The sequence below is a fragment of the Siniperca chuatsi genome, linkage group LG20 (genome assembly GCF_020085105.1).
Source record: "Siniperca chuatsi isolate FFG_IHB_CAS linkage group LG20, ASM2008510v1, whole genome shotgun sequence".
NCBI classification, from domain to species: Eukaryota; Metazoa; Chordata; class Actinopteri; order Centrarchiformes; family Sinipercidae; genus Siniperca; species Siniperca chuatsi.
In genome coordinates this window covers 12,394,820-12,418,283 of record NC_058061.1, presented here as the reverse complement: position 1 = coordinate 12,418,283, position 23,464 = coordinate 12,394,820, and the positions used below count along the sequence as shown (strand labels likewise).

At 39.0% G+C, this 23,464-nt stretch overlaps 2 protein-coding genes across 2 annotated transcripts; both read right to left on the bottom strand.

Annotated features, from left to right (window-relative positions):
• Nucleotides 1-49: 49 nt before the first annotated feature.
• slc35g1 (solute carrier family 35 member G1) lies at nucleotides 50-9,956 on the bottom strand. The gene is made up of 5 exons (XM_044178800.1): nucleotides 9,282-9,956; nucleotides 6,642-6,822; nucleotides 5,327-5,461; nucleotides 4,750-4,946; nucleotides 50-3,391 (listed from the first exon to the last, which is right to left on the bottom strand). The coding sequence occupies exons 1-5, from the start codon at nucleotides 9,592-9,594 to the stop codon at nucleotides 2,979-2,981; spliced, it is 1,239 nt and encodes a 412-aa protein (XP_044034735.1). The 5' UTR covers nucleotides 9,595-9,956; the 3' UTR covers nucleotides 50-2,978.
• A 544-nt stretch (nucleotides 9,957-10,500) lies between these two features.
• Nucleotides 10,501-23,064, bottom strand: lgi1b (leucine-rich, glioma inactivated 1b). Its single transcript, XM_044178799.1, has 10 exons — nucleotides 22,423-23,064; nucleotides 22,177-22,248; nucleotides 20,557-20,628; nucleotides 19,754-19,825; nucleotides 17,067-17,138; nucleotides 15,935-16,104; nucleotides 15,591-15,755; nucleotides 14,133-14,353; nucleotides 13,425-13,671; nucleotides 10,501-12,626 (listed from the first exon to the last, which is right to left on the bottom strand). Exons 1-10 carry the CDS (start codon nucleotides 22,632-22,634, stop codon nucleotides 12,277-12,279), a joined length of 1,653 nt encoding a protein of 550 aa, XP_044034734.1. The 5' UTR covers nucleotides 22,635-23,064; the 3' UTR covers nucleotides 10,501-12,276.
• Nucleotides 23,065-23,464: the final 400 nt, after the last annotated feature.

Genomic DNA, 23,464 nt, shown 5'->3' with positions numbered 1-23,464 from the left:
ACACAACTGTTAATTAAATGTTATAAGTCAAGACCACAGACAAGAGGAGTTGTAAATTCATATAGAATTTATTATTAAATCATAATATACTAAATATAATCAATCACTATGCAGAAATAAATATACATCTTGTAGAATATGTTGATGTAATACATTACAGAAATAGTAAAATAAATAATATTAAAGCATAGTTTAAAAGCAGCTTTAGTACTGTAGGTTTGTAAGGCTTATAGGTCCTGAAACAAATGTTTAACCTAACCATATGATGGAAATACAACACATTGTGCTTACACTACCAGCATTCAAGTCAACTAAACTAATATTCTGAGAAGTAAAAATCACTGTTAAAACATAAAATTAGTCTCTGAACATCTGAAGTGATCATAACCTCCTACTGTACTATGAACTTTTTTTTTTTTAAAGCCACAGTGCCTTTAAATAAATTCCTCCACATTTAAGTATGGCACTGGGATCACATGTTACTGTTCATCCCTTAAAAAATTAATTATATCCCAGGGCTTGTTGTACTATCTACCCAAATTAACTATATTCTACTCTTCAAAACCAATGGGTAGGATCAGAATTGTATGAACTGATAATTTTTTTTATTAATAATTAGTTTCACATATCACACTATCACACTGTGCCATGCCCTATAGGACCATTGTAAATATTCCCCTTGGAACCGATGTTTGCCTTCATAAAGAAGAGAATTAAGGAAACAAACATACATCACTGTCAGGAAATCTGATTTCACAAGACAAAAATGTGCAAACTCAAGAGTTCAGTTATTAGTGATATAGAGTTTACTTTATAAAAGGAAGAACTATAATTGGAGGCAAGTCTGACGATGCAGCTGTGCTGACACAGGTCTCAACAGGTCGAACGAGAACAGAAACAGCAGCGTGTGAAAAATAGCCAGGAAGAAACTGCAGGATATTAAATATCAGTCTAGCAGCACTGACTGCCTTCCCATTCCAGCTGTATAGCACCCAATTAAACATTCCTACAACAGAGGACTGTAGTTGCACTAAGACATCACCAGTCATGACAGTGGTAAACTCCTTGCTAGATGCTAAAAATACAGTGTGATTAATACCAGACACACAGAGCACACATGGCTCAGTACTAGAAACCCACATCCCTTGAAATAAGGGTATTTTGGGGGGTTTCCTACAAACAATAACACATAAAGATCACCTTTGATTTGCACTGCAGGTGAGGACAGCCTTGGACAAACACAATATTGCTTTTAGCATAAGATTGTTTTGCTTTGAAATATTTCAATACAATATATTTTAAGACTATTTAAATTAAGTCTCACTTTTTCCCCCTGGGAGTTTAACTCATCCACATTGCCTAAAACTCACCATCCGGGCAAAGCTGGACTCAGCCAGGTACAACTAACATCCTCAACTTGGCAAAAGCATCACAGATGGCTCTTTTGAGTCCCAAAAACAATGATACTCAAGTGTAAAACCTCAACATCAGCTTTCCAGTTTGATGACAATGAAAAATCTGCACTGTTAAGATGTAGTTTCACTGCTCATCTTTCTTCTCTAGGTCCTTGAATTAACTGAGTAACTTATCATATAGCAATCCTTGTGTGCAGCTGTTTGGATGATCATTTGTTGAATTATAGTGGCAGGTCTCTGACACTTTTTCTACCCTCTAGCAAAGACAAAGTGCAAACAACACCCCCTTTGAGCATCATAGAAAATATATTTTTAGACTGTTGAGAACACTAATTAAATGCGTTAGATCTGAGATGACATTAAGTGCTAGCCACCATAAGAGAGAGTAGACTCCTCCTGAGATGATGAAGAAATCAGTGTGGCCTTTGTGGAGATAAGGGTTGTGTCTTAGGTGCCTCATGAAAAATGCTGTTAGACTTAATTTCAGAAGCACTTTACTTCATATTCATATTCATATGCACAATCACACCTGAGAGCTGCCCAGTACAAGCTGCTGGTTACTGAGCGGCTCCACTAAGGGAAGCTGGAGGTTAAAGTTCCCTACTTAAGGCACTTCAAAGATATCATTAAGGAATGATTAGCTATGAAATAATGGATATTAGCTTATTATCTTATAAATTAGAGAAGAAAAATCAAAAATCAATATATAGCAAAGGAGTAAATTCTTCATGGATAGGAACTCTGGGTTGGATTTAGGTGTAATTCATATTTGGCCATTATAAGCAGTTAGGCAAGAGATCCCTGAGAGAATTCTACAGCATGACCCTGTTTTCAAGTAAACCAATTTTGGGATTTTATTTTCAGCTTCCATATTTCACTTTTTGCTTGCTAAAAAACTTCAGATGACAGCGTGATCATTTTCAGCACCACAAATACATAAAGTATTTTTTGCAGATACTCATTTGATAGCGCCTAGTACATACCACAAAAAAATGAAATATGTACTGTATGTTTTTTTAGAATAGTATGATTGCCAAGTTATTTGACACAGTATGTGTCAATGCAGTAAACCTCTCTCTTTGACTATTTCATTTAGGTTAAAGTGAAAGGAAAATGGGACTGAGGATATCCTTCATCAAACTGCTTCATTATGGTGAAATTCAACTTTCAGCCCTAATTTATGCCGTACACATTTTATTTAGGAGAAAATCGGTAACCTCTGTTGAATAGGCAGTTAGTTAGCTACACAGGCTCCAGGGAGCACGATATGGTTTGGGGAAGCAACAGTTTTTCCTTCCCCGTAATTATGTGTTCATTTACACAAAAATTACACAGGTTGACTCTCAAGAATCAACATGTATAGATGTACAGAATTCAATAAGCTCATAACTGACCCCTACTAGATTATCCTTCTATATTTCTGCTTTTAACTCTCCAAAGAGCTTTAACCTCCTCACAGGTTTGCATGTAAAGAACAAGCAAAATACAGAATTAATCAAGAACATGTGATAGTGAAAAAAGAATAAATAGTAATACCAAAGTATTCTATGTTGCTTCTCCTTCTCAGCTCTTGCGAGAGTTGCTGTACCACTTCCTAAGTGCTACTCCACTAGTGCTTGCCACTACGCACAGCGCCCCTCCGAGGCTCCACAAGGTCGGTGCACGGTTAAAGAAAATGAATTGGAAGATGAACGCCAGGAGCACATCGACAGTCCTCATCAGGGCCACAGGTCCAGCCTTCTCAATCTGCAGGGCCTTTGTGAGGAAGGTCTGGCCAGCAATACCAAGGACAGCAATCAACATAAGAATCCAGCGATCACGGCCACAGAACGGGATTTTCCATTCCCCAAGGACGGATACGGTGATGATGCACTCGATGAAACCGATGACAGCGTAGTACCAGACGGAGAGATAGTAATGGACGCTCTTCCCAATCTTGCGAAGGATAACAAATGTAAAAGCAGCCCCAATAGCTCCTGTGAATAAATAAAAAAATAAGAGACTGAATGAATACAGCAATCAGAAAAATATTGAAAATGAATAAATCAATAAGACTTAAAGGACAAAATACCTTGTATTTTCAAATCTACTATATACCTATTACTGAATTCCTCGTGGAGTTATTTGAGTTAATGAACTTCAACTTAAGTTTGAGTTTGTTCTGTTGACCATTTTGACCATTTATATTTATATGATTACTTGTAACAACCATAACCTTATAAAATCTGTGACTCACTCTTCAATTCCACCTACATTTTCAGACTGTCTTTCCTACTCTGATGTTTTCTGCCATGCTTGGGATTTTTTACTCAACTTGGAATTTAGAGATGCACATAATGAAAAATCATTTTTCTCTACTGCGTCATAACTTCTACCTCCTGTCAATGTCAGAATACCATTAGACATGTTGTGGAGGTCTGCGTAATTTGGGGTCTAATTCTAGGGACCAAAGTTCAATTTACCTGCACACAGAAAACACTGAAAATCAGGGGAATGAACACTGCTGGCTTGCTAGCTGCTGAGGAGAGCACAGATGCACTCTCCATTGAAAATTTTCTGTGCAATGTTGCACTTGTGCATTTGGTGTGAATGCAGGGTTATTCGCAAATGAAGGTAGGAAGGATTGTGAGATTAAACACCAGTGAGGTCCATCAGTTGCAGCGGTGTGTTGTAAAAATGTTATATTGGATTGTGGAAGTGAAAAGAAAACTTAGCCACAAAGTAAAGCTCTTAATTCACTGGTCGATCTAAAGCTCCTAATTCATTGGTCGACATTCATTTGGGGCACCTTTCGGGACACTTGGGTGGAGCAAAAGAAAAAGCTCTTAGCACTCCAGTGCCAGCATTCAATTTCTAGCTGGGTGATTCAACAAAAACATTTAACATTTCGCTAATTGTTTGCAGGTGGGAAGCCAGTGAGGGATCACGACTTTGTCACTAAACTAGCGATTCCTGCTAGTGACATTAGCCACTCTGTAGAGTGGCAGAGTGGCTAATGTCACTTTCTGAGATTGTGTAAGGTGCTTCTAAATCTGAAAGGACCTCAAACCAGTGCTCTTTCACATGGAGAGTCGCTATCTCCCCCCCCCTCAGAGCAGAACCATGACTAATTGGAAAGACTGTATCTCCCAGCTGATGCTGATGTGCCAGGGGACATAGCTGTATTGCATTGGATTCCCCTGGTTGCCTTGGTAATCCTGACCTGTTTAAGTGATTAAAAGAAATGGAAATTCTCATCATACTACACATACTACATTTTACCTACTTACTATGGTCAAACAAACTTTACTGCTATTTAAGTGCTGTATGAAACTGAGTTCATTAATCGCATCACCTGTAAAGGCAGCAATAGTCCCCTTGATGTGGTTAGTGTAGTCTCCCTCAATGCCACGTAGATGCTCGCCAAAGAGGAATGGTGGTCGGGCAATGAGGATGACTCCAGTGAGAGTAAAAACAGTGAAGACACAGTCCCAGATTGTGCATCTCTCTTTCAGAAAGATCCAGGCCAGGAGGGAGGTAAAGACTGGATTACTGAGGTTGGACAACAATGAAAGAAAGAGATTAACAGTAAGCATGTGAAAAAGTAATAAATGTATGGGTACAGTTAAATAAATAAAATATAGAGAAGTTGAGAGAAAAGTGGTGAGAATGAGGTATACAGCTCTATTTCGAATCCACTTTCCCAGATGTTTAATGAATTCCTGACTGAGAGAGAGAGAGATAATTAAGTGGAATGAGGAAAATGTTGGAAAGTGAGATAAAGAGATGAGCGAGAGGAAAGAATAAGAACCAGAGGGAGATTAACGAAAAAGGTGACAGCTGTATAAATCAGCGAGGATAGAACTTTTTTGTGGTGTTATTATAATCTCCACTAATCAACTACAATCAATTAAGTTCCCACCTATTCTCACCTGAACATGATGACAGTGGCATCTGCCAGCGGCATCTGCTGAACAGCATAGAAGAGCAGGATCATGGCATTGGAACCAATGAAACCCCGAAGCACCAGATATATACGTTTATCCCTGGGACCAAGGAAACCTGTCCTGGAGGAGCAGAGATATGAGGATGATGGATGAATGAATGAATGACTGGATGGATAGATGGGTAGATTTAGGTAATGTGGAGATGACAGTGATGGATGGACAGATGAATGGGTGGGGCTGATAAGAGAGGCGGTTATGAATGAATGTCAAAACAAAGACGAATGTAGAGGACGTATGGATGGATGGATGAATAGGTAAATGACTGAATAGAAGTACTGGTGGCAGACTTTGGGAATTAAGGAATTTTGATTCTTGGGATCACAATGTGATTCTAAAGTGAAGTGGTTTTCTATCCATCCATGCAAAGATGAAAGCATAGGTGTAAGTTTTATTTCCCAGTGGTAATAGAATCACAACAAGCCAGTGGAATAAATGGACAGAGAGTAAAATGAATGATAGTGAGAAGATATATTTTATTTCCCTTCATATACTTATCTTAGTACTTCTGCTATTCGGGTTATTTGTGTTTTTAATTTTGTCTGTCGGATGGCACGTTATTGTATACATTGTGACATAATAGTTTCACATGGCTTGTTTTAAACATTATCTAAAAAAATATATATTTACTAAGATTCTGCCTCTGGTGGAAAGAAATCCTTGGGCATCACCTTTAAAATGTGCGCAGGTCACTATTACAACTTAAAATTATACCTTTCACAGTATTTAATTTCTAAAGTGGTTTATTTCATGTATTTCATTTCAGATCTGAAGTTCACTGTATATTTTATTAGTGTTAAGTGAAAATGAGAAAAAATTGAAAGTTTGGTACTTTATAATAACATTTGTGAGTAAATTAAAAACATTCCCAACACTGGATCTACACAGTATATTTTTCCGTCAACTGGGCCGAGGGGAATAATACATGTCTCTCACGGTATTTTGACAACTTAAACTTGTTTGAGCAGTGCTTATATGTTAAGCCAGGATACTTGCCTATGAAGTGGCACAGCATGAACACAAATGCAGGAATCCCAAGAGATAAATAACTGGCAGGGATATGCACTTTATCTAATCACAACATATAAATTGTTGGTTTGAAATAAAGACTGTTACTGTAGAGTGTTACTAGAGCCCTTATTATGGCATATACAGTATGTGTAAATCTTTAACCTGGAATTAAAGTTTGGAACTGTTTAAGTGTGGATGAATCTAAATGTTTGAGTTTCTCCATCATGCTTACTTGTGGTAGATGAGTAACGGCATAATAAAGAGCATCTGGAAGAAGCAGCGTATGGCGCTGATCTCTATGGCGTGGACTCCCTGGATGGTTTTCACTAAGAGGGCAATGATGGAGAAGAAAACTGTGGACAGTAACGCATAGAACAAACCGACACCTGGACATCTCTTTGGTTTCTCTGGGCCTGTGAAAAGGAGAGAAAAGAAGTCAAAGAACAGCGAGTGAGGGTGGGGGAGCAGATAGGTATGAGGGGAGAGAAAGAGAGACGTGGGCCCTACGAAGGGTAGCACTGCTCCACATTTCATAAAAAAAATGCTGCTTATTTTGTTGTGCTTATATTGATACAGTAAGTGCAGGATGAAGCAGTGAAGCTCAGAGTATGTTACTGAACTCCATCTGGCCTGGGTAAAAATTCAGTTGAAAAAAAAATAACACAAACAAAAGATCTGCACAGACAGCGGTGTAGTGTTTGCAAACCCTGCCTGTGGAGCAATAAACTGATATGCTTGTGGAGATTAAATTTCAACCTGAGGTCATTCAGGCGTCTTTGTCCACAATGTGTGGTCCTACCACCTACCATTCCCTTTATTATATACGGTATTTGTTTTCTTAACCTTGCAACAAGCCAAGGACATGGATGTCCATCCTACCTAACCTTTAAGTTGTCATATTGGAGTAGTGCTATCAGATTTGTTTGTGTATAGTGTTTGTTTTTTATTCTTAGTTCCATAATGCCTAGTAGACACAGACAGGATGATTATTAGTGTTACATTACTGCATTAGTATTACAGTATTTCACTCATTCACTCACTGTAAGTGTCTGTGTTAAAAAAATTACTTTTAGGTATGTTTCTGCATCGTCATGGTTAACTGATCCTGGTGTTTTACCTACTCTGCCAAGCATGTAACGAGGTTCAGACTGTCCAGACATTAAGATTATAAGACCTTGGGATGTCTCAATTTCTTGATATGCTGGATGGAGACTGGGTTCTGTTGTTTAGACTAGATAGCTAAGAAGAGCCATACACACCTCTATTTGTGACCTTGTTTTCTTGAGTATAACTAGACTGTTGGAAAACTTGTTTGGCAAGCAAACTCCATTCCCCCACTTTTGTGTGAGGGCTGTTTCCTCGTACCAGTTATTGTAAATACATTTTTTTCAATCGTAGAAAAGGTTTCAGTTGTAGTCATCAGTAGGGCTTAAGTAACACAGAGTAGCTTAAATTTCTGAGTTCCCGGACCATTTTTCACAATTGAGAATGACTTCCGGATGGGAGCCGAAACGTCTTGATTCTGAAAACAGTGTCCAGATGACTACGACTGAAACCTTTTCTACGATAGAACACTCCTGGACGAATGAGGGACTACACCGTCATATTTTTTTTAATCACCAAAATAGAGACTGACCTGAAAGTGCAATTTTATTCATCAGTCTGTAAACAATAATGATGAATTACTCTAATTAAATCTTATCTCTACTAATTATTGTCAAGTGCAATATTAATCTCAGAAATGAAATTGAGACCCTGAGATAAAAAAACAAACCTAAAATAAGAATTATTTTTGTGGAGAATACTTGCACACAGTCAAGATGTGTGTAGACAATGCATTTATAATCTAGTACTAGTGTCGGCCTTTCTTCTTCACACGCTCTGTGGTCAGGTCATTATCCCCAGGTACAAAAGGTGCAAAAAAGGAAACTGATGTCCTGGGGCATTGAGATCATGTCTCACTTCCTGGTAAACAAATCCTTTTTCTTCCTCATAGTTACACCATTGGAAAAACCCTTCTACAGTTTCATACCTCTTTTGTTGATAGGCACTTAGTTATTGAACGATATTTAGATCAACATTGTAGCCACATAAATGGAAAGGTTTGGAATAAACTTTAAAACAAGGTCTTATCTATAGTAATAGGCTAAAAGCCTACAGGAATGGTGGCCATGGTGCTGTAAAAGTGCACAGTCATCCATCCTCTTTAAGGATGATGCAAATGTTAAGCTGGTTTACAGCAGTTTATCTTTATCGGCTAAACACTTAGCAACCGACGTGCTGATATATAAGGCATAAACATTGTAAGGGTAAAATGTGCATCATAGTACAGTTATTATTAGTTATTATTATTTACGTTAAACGCAAAATCTAATATTACCGTTTTATTCTGAAATAATAAACAACCATAAAAAAGATATTTTCATTAAAATGATTTCTTATGCATAGCCCACATCATTTGGGCAGTGGGCTATGGGGACCTCTTTTACTGACATGAAACATATTGTGAAATTACGTTTAAATTACGTGAAACTGCATTTGTGCCAGCCTTAAAGAAAAAAACGGTGGCTAAACTTTATAAAAATGTGTAAAGTGACTTTAACTGTGCTTTCTTTCGACCATATCCCTGCCTATAGGTTAATAGCCTACACGTGATATCAACATTGCTATTACTGATACATGACGTTACAGGGTTGTGTAACGTGAGGCTACGCAGGAAGTCATCGGTTCTCTGGCGACTGCTTATCACTTTATGTCTGCATCTTCTTCCCATCACAAAGTTCAGTAACAGCCGATATTGATGTGAGGCCGGGGAAACGTAACACATCAGTTTAAATGCGGTTTAACTAAGTAAGTGCGTGCGCTCTTCTACCTTCACGTGCGCTTTCGTCTCTGGATGCGGGCTCGCTTCTGACGCAAAACGCCGGCGAGCATAGCGTTTTCTTCTCGCTGCCTTCCAGTGAATTTCCGCTTCCTCTCGCTTCCTCCTCATCATCATCATAATCACACGCCACACGGCAGTTGGTTTGCAAGTGAATCCTTTCTGATGTCCGTTCATCATCGCCACACTCGTCGTGGTCCTCGCCGCGGTTTATGCCATGGCTTTCAACTTTGTGAAACACTACAGTAATGTCGTCCTCTACGGATAAAGCCCGCTCGTGTGTACAGTGGTTACAGTCGCCCATGGTAAGATGTGACGGCTGAGCGACAGCATGCCTTGGACAGAGTAGGCTACTGTCCACCTTCCTTGGTGCCCTGAGTGACTGAGAAGGCAAGGTTAATGACTAACCTTGGCGCACACAAACTCCCGTGCGGTGGTTACTTTACCCACAGGGGGGCAGAACTGAACCCAAACCAACTCTGCTGGACAACTAAAACATTACCCTAGGTTCACGCCCATTGTAGAGGGAGGCAGTGGAGATGAACCAACCATGCCCTTTATGAAATACATGTATGTAGTCTACATGATTGTAAAAAGTATTAAAGCTGTGTAGCTCATAATTTAATTAATAATTAAATCGTAAGTCATAAGCATGACTTATAATTATGACTTAGTGTTACATGATTATGTCTTTTAACTCAAAATAATTAGGTTTTAGGATATTTGACAAACTAAATCATAACTATGAGTCATAACAGTGTTATGACAGATGTAACAGTTCATAATTACGAGATAAATTTTTTTCTAAAATGTTCATGTATGGTTTATCTGGAATTGTCTTGGGTCGTCAACGTATTTGCTGAAAGTGACTGATGTTTTTGTTCATACTGCTGAATTTTTGACCCATAATTGATTCACCAAGAGGTCATAGTTAAACCCTTTCTATTAACCACCACAGTGGGGTGCCCACAGTACACTGACTGATTCAGTGCACTGAACTGTAAAAATCAGTTCAACTATCTACTCAAAAAGAAAAGTTCATAAAGCCAAGAAAAAACATCAAGAAATTGATCATAAAATGATAATGAAGACTATAATGTAGACTCACTGATTGAATGATAATTGACATCAATCCAGATTTACAGTGTGAGAAATAAAACATAATTTTAATGCCGAATCAACAGCAACAATAAAAGAATTATATCTCTGATTTAGCATTTTAGTATTTTATTACTACTGTACATAAAATACAATGAGCAAGATGACAAAGGAATGGCTAATATCCTCTACCCTTACCTAACTAGATGAGACTGACACAAGTAAGCCTATACTGTTTTGCAGAAGTAGCATGTTACACCGCATTTAAGGAGGTGGTCCTTGCTTTTTTTAATTTTACATCTACACTAAATTCTATATCGATGAAAAATAAAACATTGAGTGTGGTCCCCTCATACATACAAAAGCAACATCATATAAATTACTTTACACAGTCTTGTAAAAACGTAAACATTATATTTGGCAAATTGTTGTCAGTGAAGTGGTTAATTGTTATCAGACTTCTGTTTCCTTTGTGTCAGAATAAGAGGACCTTGTGAAAGCACAGGTACTAGGTGCTGCACAGTGGTTGGCTTTTTAGTTGTGGAGTAAACACAACAATGGTTTTGTCAATGAGGGAGAAAAGGGGCAAGAGTGCAGTGAAAGTGGGAGGGCCAGGTGGCACAGTGGGACGCTTCTAGCGAGTCATTCATCAGGAATCAACACTGTGAGTGTCTGTATCATGCATACAGTCTTGCTTAACTGACGGTCATAGAGTAGACAGGACAAAGAAGTTTTTTATCTCAATTTCTCACAGTGTTTAGTGGATACTTCATTCCATACATTAGGGTCACTTCTTTAAGTGTAAAGTAACTACAAAAGACTGATGGAACACAGGTGGACTAGCTGCCAAATTGCGCTAGAAGAATGGACATAACTCTTTGTAAGTAGTCCAATTTTTACCTGCGTTTGGTTGGAAACTAGTATTATTTTCCAGCTCTGGTCTTATAGTACCAAAATAACACCGCTAACTACAGTGCTGCTGTTGCGTTGTCATTAAACTTGGATTAGATTCCAATTTGAAAAAGTCTCTCTTATGCGACAGAGACCTACATAGACAACCCCATTGCTTGTAAACAACGTCAACATACCTCACAGTAGCTTACATTCCAAGCTGAATAATGTCTTGTAATGTTATTTTGCTCTGAAGTCAATTTTCCTGAAGTGGTTTGTTAAATTAAAGAAGATGTAAATTAAAGAAAATTTGTCTCTTGTGCCTGTAATTTTTCTAGAAAAACTGTACACTTCTATCTGAACACATTTTGCCTCTGTCCCTCAATAATATTTCCCTATTTGCATGATAATTAGCACTACCAAACTCAAATCCTTCCTATCAAATTCCTGCAATAGGAATAAAACAATGTATGGAGTTGCAGAGACATATACTGTATGTCTCTAATGCCAGACACCTGCCATCAGAAGCAGTGATTTGATAGCTTGTTTTTCCAAGATAGTCAGTTCGCACTTGGAGTGGAATTAAGTTTTTTAAATGGAGAATAAGGCATTACCAAATAGTAAGGAATCTTGATGAAAATACAAGGAGTTTCTCAAAATGAAGTAGTTGCAGCAGGATGCCAAACATAGGCATCAGGGGCTGTGTAGAATATATTGTCAGTGTCATGGAAATAACCATTTCAGACCTGTCAAAATAAACTCAATGATCATAACCAATGTAAGAATTTCAAGCACTTCATCTCAACCTAATCTGCCCTAAAGGTCCTGATTTGTGTTTAGTCTTTAGATAGTTTGAGCTTCTGCTTAAAACTTCCTTTTGTTTAAACTTAGGTGGGAATTGCTGGTGGATTCTAACGGGACTGACAAGTTCAACAAAATCATAGAAGAAAGCATTTGAATGGTAGTGTGCATAATTTGTCCTAAACTGACGAGGGGTTTAATTACTCAAATCGATCATGAGGTGCTCATATATCTGGGTTTTTCCCTTGAAGCTGGATGCGAGCAGGAACACCCGGTCATCAATGGAAACCAGAGAAAATGAACGAGGCGCCTGGATATTCAGCTCCTGAGATGGGACAAACTGGCCCCTCTGGGTGTCCCATTGGTAGACCTGCGTCAGTGAATAATCGCTGCCCAAGATGGCATACTGCCAGTTGCCGATGGAGACAGGCTGGAACACCATAGAGCCACGGGAAGGAAATGTCTGGGCCTCCTTGAACATGGCACCGTCCCAGCGCATCACCTTGGAGTCCCCGATGAATCTTGTCAAGCATATAAACAGCTCACCTTTGAAAAGGACAAAGATTCAACAGTCTGTTTAGTCTACACACTTAGCTACTAAATCTGGATCTGAAATAGAAAAGCTCACAAAAACAGTTTATGTAATTCCAAAATAAGTTATAGCTTGTTATCAATAGCTACTTAGCAAAGAGTCACTAACAGATGAGCTGTCCCTTTAGAAACAGAAAATACAGAGAATATTATACAGTAATGATTTATGGGCAGGTTTTATGGCAGTGGACAGTGACTTTACCTTTTATCACCTTCAAAATGAATGCCTATGACATGCCGAGTAATGAGGAACTTAAGTGTAATAAATTACACCTAAGAGTGTGAGTCATGAATGCTTTTATTAAATTAACTGCATCAAATAAAATGTTGACCCTGGATCAAAGTGCACTGTTAATCATATGACACACCCCAGACTATCTTAAGCTTACCATTAAAGGTCGGGTATGCGATTCTGGAGAAATCCAATACCATGACAAATACCATGATATAGAACTTTGGGGCCACTTTGTTTGTTTCCCATTTACAGAGCCAGGGCTGTGTACAAACACCAGAGTTTTTTTCAGCGTGCACACTGAACGGACAGCTATTGGACCGTGAGGATATATTCGCTGAATTTGACAAAAAGAGAGTACATGTACTGTATATGCAGTATCCTGCTCCAAGGACAAACTCACAGCAGCTGATACTGTGATACTATATGGTTAAAAATTGCTTGCAGTGTGCACAATGTCTTTTTAGGCAGTGCAAAAATAAACCCTGTGTGTACACTGCTGTTCAAGCTGCAGCTCTCACCTTTGACTCGAAAGTGTTTGATGGAGAAGACGTCCTCCATCTCTGGTATGTCAGTCCTGCGGTCAAACTGTTTCTGGCTTCGGTTCCACTGGTAGACAACAGGCCTCTGGGAGCTGCTGGACAAGATCAGGTGGGGTTTGTTGGAGATCTCCAAATATTCTACATCTGTGTCCCGGTACCACGGGTGGAGTGACTGGTGGGAGTAGAAGCCATTGCCGTTCCATTTGTACACTGTTGTGGAGCCGGCCTACGAGAGGAACATGTACAAAATGTCAGCTCAAGTCAGCTTTATTCAAAACATATTTTACTGTAACAAATCAAATTGTAACTAAGTGATCTACAAAAACAGAACAAAATTATATTATTAAAAATTTACAAGCAAATTGTAAATTTGTACAGGGCCAAAGATGAGTGTGTGTGTGTGTGTGTGCGCGCGCGCCTGAGTGTCCCCAAAAATATGTGAGAGCATATGTGAACATTTGGCAACGCCAGGGTAATCAGCAGGAGCAGATGCAAACGGGCATGCTGCGGAATAGCTTACATGATGGGAAGAGTAGTTTAGAGGAGCAGTATGCATACAGGGGCTGGACACAATGACAGAAACACCCGCATAATATAATGTAATTAGATGCCATAAAATGTTTTTTTTTTTAAATTCCCTGATCAATTCAAGTGCTTTAGACTGTTGGAAAAGCAAAAGTAGCCAACCTTAGAGCTATCAGCGATGACAAAGAAAGACTCTCCATCGATCATGAACGTCTCAATGTCGTTAGGTTTGCGAATCTTCAGGATGTCTATGTCCTGGATCTTGATGAACTTGTTGGCGGAGGTGTCACGTTTGTAAATGTGCGAGCCCCCAAACAACTGGGCCACGATGATAAAGAGGTGGTTGTCAATCACCATGGGCTTGCAGACCACAGTGGAGGTGCCTGTACAAAAAAAACACAAGACAAAAACATTATTAAGACTGGACAGATAATCATCTATACTAGAGTAATATAAAGTCTAGTAGCATTTGTTTTGTATCTCCTATTTGTGTGTTTGAAATATAGAGTACACCCAGTAATATGTGTACAATATGATCATCTGCGCAACATATATGCTTTTCCTACACGTCCCATCCGCCTGTCTGAGACGATGGAGTAATCGCCCACAGGAGGCGGGTCTGAGTAGCAGTTTAGCCAAAGATATGAACGTATGACGTAAAATTTAGCCAATCAGCGTCCTCAAAACTAATCCGAAAAGGGCAGGTTGATCTGGGATCAACCTGACCTCGCAATCATGCATTTTCAGGGGATTGGTGGATTTTGTTGCCTCCCTAGACATTGAAGAGCACCTAAGACAGCTAAGTTAACTCCACATTACTGTTTTTAAAGGCACGTCAAAGACGGTACAAAACAAGCTGTTGGACTGCATACTGTCAGTGCTAAAGGATTACATTCTGGAGGAAGTGAAGTGCACTGATTGTATCGCCATTCAAGCAGATGACTGACCTTTCCACCCACTTCCAGCTGGTGCTTGTGCTAAGCTACATCAATGCTAGCAGTAACATCCAACAGCAGTTTATTGAGTTCATTACTGTGGGGGTGGGCATGGTTAGCTGTCAGCTGCAGAGGGAGAGGTGGGGGAGTGGCTCAGGTGAGCAGTGTCAGGGAGAGCTAATTGTCACAGCTGTGTCTTGTTGACTAATTATGTTCTCCCCTTTATTTTATAATAGTAGTGTGCTGGACCTGGTTGGTGCTGGACTGGTTGGGCTTCTCCACGGAATATCACCGCCACTTCTCCATGGAATATCACCAGGAACGCAAGGCTGGGGTCCACTGATCGGCCCTTCATCTATGTGCAGCAGCTGAAGGATTTTACAACGAGATGCCTATCTGATGCCCTGGGCCCTGGCCACCTTCCAACGCCTCATGGACGAGTACCCACACTTGCTGCCTCTTATATTAATATTGAACTGCGAAGTAGGAATTCCTTTTTGATACATTCACTTTTTTGCTTTAAATCATATTGGGATGTTTGCTGAAATTGATTGGATGTGGCACAGACCTACCTAAAAAAATTTCCACCAGCAACAACAATTACACATTGCTGTTTGAGATGTAAACATTTACACAGGATTCCCCCACAACATCGATGTTGCTCTTTACTTGTTTATGAACTCACTTTCAATGGTGTCGTAGGTTCTGAAGGTCATCTCAACGTGATCCCATTCCAGGAAGCTGCATGTACCAGCAAACGGTTGGGCAAACACAACATACTGATCTTTACCAAAGGTGAAGGCCTCCACTGAAATGGACTCAAACTTCAGCGACTGATAGGAGGCGAACTCTGAAAAGTATGACATGACAATGAATTCTGTCTATCTTTAAAGAATCTTTAATATTTTGCTTTTCAGCTATTTCAGCTCGTTGATAAGAACAGGAAGGAAACAAGAGTGTGAGAAGGGTGAGGCAGTTAACTGACAGAGCTATTGTTAGTATAATGCTTCTATGACAGGAAGATGATACCTGCTGTGATACAGTCAAAAGAGTGTGGCAGCAGGTCATTGAGCTTCTTCCCCTGGTGAATGGGTGGGCCGCTGCAGTAGATCTGGTCCAGGGTGGCATTGGTGTGGTGCATCCACTCCACCAACCACTTAAGCTTGCAGTCGCATATCAGGTTGTTGCCCCGCAGATCCCTACATGCATGGATGGATCACATCAGTTAACAGATACATGTACTTGTTAAAACATAATATTGTTAATATTTACTCTTGAAACATGTATTTTAAACATAGGTTTTGTTTTTGTTTTTAATTTTCAGTCCCTGTTCAGTTTCTGCTTACTGTTCTGCTGTCTGTCTCTCCACTTCTTGGCTGCACTTTGGCTTCGAGCCAGGAAAGCCACAACAACAAGTGTCTTATCTCCTGAGTAGTCTCTGCTCATCACCCACTCTCAGTCTGAATGCTGTTGACCTTGGATGTGTGCATTGAACCACACACTGTAGCCTGCATTATTCTGGCTGATTGTGGCAGCCAGGATCCAATTCTTGTCTATGTAATTGACTTGTTTACCATTTACCCCGACATTCTGGCATCCTAACCAGAGCTTTTCTCTTCTCTCCTTTAAATTTTATCCTATTTTTCTCTTTCAGGGAATTTGTAGCAGGGAATAGCTTCTTCTACAATCTGTTATTTTCTTACTCTCTTTCTTCCTACTTCTTTTCCTCCTCAGTGTGCTCTATTTTTTTTCCTTGGCTTCTTACTTTTGCATCCTTTGTTTAGTGGGGGAATTCCTCTCCTTTCCTTTTTACTACTATGAACTCATAATATTACTCTATTTAATCCCACAATTTAAGAAAAGAGGGAGGAAGACAAAGGAAGATTTTGCTCAACATTTGCCATGAATCCTTTCCCTCCCCTCCCCAATGAATGAGTACCAAAAATATTACATTTGAGTTCTATCGTTACCATTTCAGAATAAATACCAATCAAGCAAACTATATCGTCAATCACAATCAACCCAGAGTTAGTTCATATATTAACTTTAACCTTACACACACATAAATCCACAGAAATGGCAATCGATCAATCAGAAAATTGATTAATTAACTAACTATTCTGTGTCTCAACAAAGCACTGAACTGAAAGACTGAACTCACACTTTGGTCAAAGCATCCATGCCCTTGAAGACATCTTTGGGCAGTGTCTCAAGGTTGTTGTAAGCCAGACTCCTAATCAACAAAGAGAAAAAAATAATACACACAGTGATTGAATTAGAGGTAGACTGTCTTTGTACACGTAATAGATATTACACTGTATTATAGACTTCATTTGTTCTGTTTGCCAGCTTGACTTGAGCAAGAGTAGAATAAACAAATTCTCATACCAACAAAATTACAAGCAACCAAATGTGAAGGAGGCATAATGTTGTGGTTTTGGGGTTAGTTTTGTTATTTCCTGTTTCATTTTATAAGTGTTCTACTTCATGTGTCTTGTGTAATTTTACTTTCTCTCTTTGTTTGCTTTTCCTGCCAGTTTCGATTGTTTGTCCTGCCCTGATTAGTTTCACCTGTGACTCGTTTTCTCCCCTCTCCTGAGTGTATTTAATAAGTCTGTGTGCTTCCTTTGTTCTGAGCCAGTTCACTTCGTCAGTCTGTGTCAAGTGTTCCAGCTCTTCTCCAGTGTTTCTTGTGTTCATTTTTATATTTACCATGTTTCTTGGACTTTTTGCTTTTTGCCTGCTCCCTTTTATATTTGTTTGCTACATTTAGACTGCCTTCACTGGTTTTGATCTTTGCCTGCCTCTTCACCACTCTGTAAGCCTTTTGGTGATAGACTCTATTAAATTATACCATTGAACTTCACCTGTTCTGCCTCAGTGTCTGCATTTGGGTCCAATCCCTTGTGTTCCCCATTTTACCTGCTTTACTCTACGTGACACACAAGTCAGAATCTCAGTACCCTCACAATATTAATGGGACAAAAGGCTAAGTGGTGAAATAGAAGGGAATAAAATCATTAGTGATTAATTAATTAAGGAAGAGCAATTACATTGAGTACAGGGAGGGAATATCACTTGTTAGAAAAGGGTGACTGTTTTTTTATACACCAGGCTTATTCATTACATAGTGATGTAGATGCCAATTTTGGTCATACTGAAAAGCAGTATTACTCTTATGTTTTTAACCAACATGTTACCCTAACAGTGTTACCCTTTTCCAAAGCTGTCAAGTCGATGATATCTTTGCCTGCCAGTTAAAACCAACCAACCGAAATTGGCCCTATAGAGACATTGCGTTTGTGAGCGAGGGACTAAACTCCAAACCAGAAAGAGATGTGAATGAAATGAACTGTCAGCGTTATTCATGAAGGCTAAATTATTTATTTGAGAGTCGGTTTTCCAGGGAGAGAGGCCATTTTACTTGGAATTTGTGCAAGACTGCACTCTCCAAACAGATGGGGATAGAGCAGCGTGGACAGGATTCCAGCAGGACCGCTGCCTGTACCCTTTAATAATTTATTGTATGTGATGGTATAGAGGTTTGTTTACTTTCCTCTAAAAAAAAGTCAAAGTATCCATGGAACAGGAAAAGAGCACTATGGGCTGGTCTATTAACAAGATTCCCCATTGTAACTCTTCCTTCCAATTGATAGTAAAGTTGCAGCTCTGCGACTAGACAACAATCAAACAGAACATGGCCCCTGTGGAAACTCTTTGGTTACTTATGGTATCGATATTACATTCTGTGTAAATTATGATGGTGTCCTTCCTGATTCCCTGATTATGTTCTCTCACCTAAAGCTTGCATGAATAAATGCTGTTAAGTGATAAACCTATCATATTTGAGTTATTTCCTCTACAGTACACAATTTCCTAAATTTGAAAATATGATGGGGAGAGTTAAAAATCACCCATCCATTCTTACATCAAGTCACACATGATGAGAAACACAAGTATGCAATAATTTTGCTACACTGCACAGCCTAAACTCAAAATGTGTTAGGAAAGATTATAGGTCACTTGGTTTAAGGTTACAGTACAATTATATTTAGTCTTGACCTACAGGTCACTCATGTTCTCACCTATCTTTAGTTTTGGCAAGCTTTGCAGTTATAAACTGTTGTCTGGCTGTTTCCTGTATCAAGATATTATATTTCATTATCATTTCTGTGAACAGTATTTCCTAAATACCGTAAACACAGATACAGTATATACTATGCAATACTTATCACACTCACAATAGACCCCACAGCAGTCCACAGAAGATACAGTAGCACTGCTGACAGTTAGTGGTCACATTAGTGAACTTAGCAATTCATTCTTTTTTTGTATGTAAAAGTTGTTTTTACATTAATTTCCAATATCAATACCAATAACTACATATTAAGAAAAGTAAAAGCTATATGACAGTTAAAGTCATAAAATCTTTTTATGGCAAAAGTGTAAGAACAACAACTCTGCTGGTCCACTAAGGCAATGTAACATCCAGATCTGCCCTTCAGCAACCTGATCCAGCTGACACCTTCAGCCAGTAACCTTGGACATCACCACTGGCAGCAGCACTTCTGCTTACCTTTGCATTTCAGACAGTGACAAAGTGATACAGAGAGAAAACAGGAAGTTGATACACGGGATGTTAGAATACCTTGAACACTAATATCCCATTATCTCTCCCACAGAGAAATTACTTAAACAGAGAATGTGAAAGCGGCTGTGCAGATTATTAATGATTAGGGATGAAGATAAAGTAATACATTTTAAAAACTGGAGAGAAAGGAAGAAAGGAAGCAGAGACAAATTAAAAACTGTTTTCCAACATGGCTGCCACAGAACCAAAATACTTACAGATGTATCAGTGCTTTCAGGCCCCGGAAAGCATATGGGGATATCGATGCAATTTTGTTATTTTCAATAAATCTGTGAATGAGACATATTTCATTAGCATTTTGATAGATTAAGATAGATTACCACTATGTAAGTAATCCCCACACAAATATTAAATATATTGTGACACTAAAAACTAAAATCCTTTAACTCTCACATACGTATGCACGTCCCTTTGCAGTTGTGAGAGGTTGACAGCAGTTATGCAGGGTTGTGTAGAAAACCTGAGCTCTGTCCTAATTACATATTACACTGTATACTATACAAGTATCCAGTACGTTCGTATCAGAGAAAATGTCAAAATGAATTATACTTTAAAGGCTCTGCACAACCAAACAAGTGTTTTCAATTACTCTACTGAAGCTAATTAGACTTCTGCTCTGGTTGATGTTGGGTGGAGTCAGGCTGGGCATTACATGAAGTCAGTGAAAACACATGTGTGGGCCTTTAAAATGCCAGCATGCATGCCAATATTGCTTGATTTTTTTGTGTGGAGTTGATGGACGCTCAACAGCCAAAATGAAAAACAAAAACTAGAAGGTAATAAATCTTTAGGAAAGCATTTTTGCTGGTTACCACAGTAACAAATTTCAAATTTGAAATTGGAAGTGTGTTTGATTGATGTTCATTGGTGTATGCCTTGCATCAGTTCCTATTAGTACAATACAGAGAGTATACAATTGGGAGACAGTTTGTGTATTTCATGACCCTTCACCACACAGATGTATATATCAACCATTTATAAATTAAAGATAAATACTTACAGATATTCAAGATGGGGTAAACCCAGGAACGCATCCTCATCAATTAAGTCAAATGAATTTGCTGTGAACAATCTGTGGAGAAAAACCAGTAAATTTATTAATAATTAATATAATTTAAAGCTACAGTACAATCTTAGATTTTATTATAGTTCCCACAGTGTTCCTAAACCCCAAACTGTTTGTGTTTCATAACTCAAAGGTGGACTGGGTTGAACTTCAAAACATCAACAGTCAGCTGGGAGGAAATGTTAAGATTTGGAGGTGCTGTTTGGTACTATAACAAAACCTGGCAGTGTATCTTTAACTCATTTAATCATATTGGGATAAATGTTGTGATTTATTATTGCCTATTGCCACTAACATCAGTAACTGTAAGTACAAAGCAGATGGAAAGATAGTAAGTGAGAGTTACTGTAACAGACAGCAGACTCATTCAACATTTCTGCCCACAGCCTGTGGTTAAAGAATGAATGAAATGAATACAACAGACAAATGGCAGATAACTCCTACATGGTTTTCATGAAATTAATGAAAGAGAGAAATGGGTGCCTCCTCCCACATGTTTCTGAGTCACCCTTTAAACCAGTAATGTAAGAATGGTGACTAGCAATAATTTATTGTGCACCGTACTGTATCTTATTATGAAAAATTATAGGGTTTTACTTTAAAGCACTGTAAATCCAGGGGGAAAGTTAGATCACTTTTGGTTGAATCTATCCTCAAAATAAGTTAAATCTTATTCATATTTGAAAATATCTACCATTTCAATCCCAAAATGTCTCTTAAAAAAGAGACCAAGACCTTTTAATTCCAAGATGTCAAAATGCTGGAAATCTAATTTTGTGATGATGTCTTCATGTCTTCATGTCTTTTTCTTACTGCACACTCAGAAAACCAGTGACAGTGACCCTTTACACCCCCACTGCATGGCATAGAGAAGCCGCATTGATTATGTAGTACTCTAATGGAGGTTAAGATAGTCCAGGTCACCTTGGCAGTAAATAATGCCACTCATTCACTTTACCCAGTTAAATTTACCCTCCTTCTGGTCACAAGCCTGCTTCTCTGACATCACATCCAGACTGATTTAGTGTCATCTGATCATATGCCAAGAAAAGTGTTTTGCTTGGAAAAAATGATACTTGGTGACAGCGTGCTGTTTTGTGCAATAAACTGAAACAAGTGTTATCTAGTATCTAAGTATGTCTGTAGCCTGACATTGCTGTTAATTTGCAGATTTGCAATAACAAATTGCTCAAAAGACTCCTTCCAAGATGTGTAATAATGGATGTGATATGTAAAAGAAATAGTAAAATAAACTCCATAATTATGTGTGTAATTATGATTTTACTGTTTTTAGCAATCTTTGGGGAAAAAAAGAACATGTTCATTATTTATCTCTGCATCTCTATATCTTCCCAGCAAACACACACATTGCTCCTCTCTCCCCAACCCCTGCTGTTATTCGCTGTAGCCATGTGGTCTATTGCATAATCCTGACACCATTATAGAGAATCCCCCTTTAAAATCTGCCTCGATGTAAGTCCCCTGGCGAGCTCCTGCCTCATTGTTTGAACACTGAAAATTGATTTACATAGATAGATAGATAGATATACTCACAGCAGTTGCAGGGCAGGCGTGTGAACAAAGCTTCCTCCTGTGATTTCATTAAATCCAGACTTGACAAAAGATCTGAATGGATGGAGAACATATATTAAAGGGGTATTTATCTGAAAGTATAATAAAGATGAGACCTGGTGTATATTGAAAGGCAGAGACAGAGTCTTTCCATAAGCTTTCCTGACAAATCAGTATTTTAAATGGCACAATAAAATCAAGGGTCTATTCAGATGCAGGACCACTTACAGTGAAACCACGTCGGATGGGAAAGTGTGAGGCACGGATCGGACATTCTCACATAGGGCATTATCTTTGGTGCAGGTACATCCAGCGGGGCATCTGGGCTGCTTCACTCTCCGTCCGTCTGCGAAAACCAAGCTGACAGCGGCGACCCAAACCAGGAGCGTCCATCCTTTCCACCCTCTCCATCCTCTCACTGCTCTGCCCGGGTATCCCATTCCTTCTGTCCCGGTCGAGTACTATCACTCCAGCACATGCAACTTCCTCCACGATTTGTTAACCCCGGATTTAACAGGCAATATTAAGTGTTTCTAATTTTTCTAGTTTTTCTGTCTTGTTTGTTTTAATGACAGAAGCGGGTGTTGTTGCGCTCTGATGCAAGCTTGTGTCTATGCTTCTTGCGTCTCAATAGGAAGGCACCAGTCCAGCGGATTCGTTCTGCAAGGCGCAGGATTACAAATGCGGGACAGACAGGAGAAAAGAACAAGAGAACAGTCTCAGATTTTTGTCATGAAAAGGAATTATCTCGAGCTCCCAAATAAAGCACGCTGCTATTTTTTTTGATTGGTCTATTTCTTATCAGACTGCTGCTTACAAAATAAGTTGTCTTGACTCAGTGCTACAGACATGAAAAGAAAAAAAAAAGCATATAAGCGTAAAATCCCTTGAGAGAGAAAGAGAATGGGGGGGGTTGGGGGGGGAGGCCCCAAGGTGCGCTTTTTTATCAGCAGTGCCAGCCATTATTTATGCGCGCTTCAGAGCTGTGCATGGTTAATGGGAAGCGGCTATTCATGAGGCTCTGTGCAAATGCACCTGCCTCACTCATTCAGAGGCCTTTCCTCCCTGCTTTCGCATAATAATGACATTGACTGTGAAAAGAAGATGAGTTTATACCGTAGGGTTAAAAATGAAAACAACATGAAAACATGAAACATTCATTCAGTGATATTGTGGCGTAAGAAATTGTTGGGAAAGTAGGACCTCCAGAAGATTTTCATAAGGCAAGCAACCTAAAAACGAATAGCCTACAAAAAATTAAAGTAATATT

Excerpts from the sequence above, each read along its gene's own strand:
- slc35g1 (XM_044178800.1), bottom strand. The coding sequence starts at position 9,594 with ATGGGCGACTGTAACCACTGTACACACGAGCGGGCTTTATCCGTAGAG. Across the intron at positions 6,823-9,281 it reads AGACGAAAGCGCACGTGAAG|GCCCAGAGAAACCAAAGAGA; the intron begins GTAGAAGAGCGC and ends TCCTTTTCACAG. Across the intron at positions 5,462-6,641 it reads CCGTTACTCATCTACCACAA|GACAGGTTTCCTTGGTCCCA; the intron begins GTAAGCATGATG and ends CTGCTCCTCCAG.
- lgi1b (XM_044178799.1), bottom strand. The coding sequence starts at position 22,634 with ATGGGATACCCGGGCAGAGCAGTGAGAGGATGGAGAGGGTGGAAAGGA. Across the intron at positions 20,629-22,176 it reads ACGCCTGCCCTGCAACTGCT|ATTGTTCACAGCAAATTCAT; the intron begins GTGAGTATATCT and ends TTTTCTCCACAG. Across the intron at positions 12,627-13,424 it reads CAAACACTTTCGAGTCAAAG|GTGAGCTGTTTATATGCTTG; the intron begins GTGAGAGCTGCA and ends TCCTTTTCAAAG.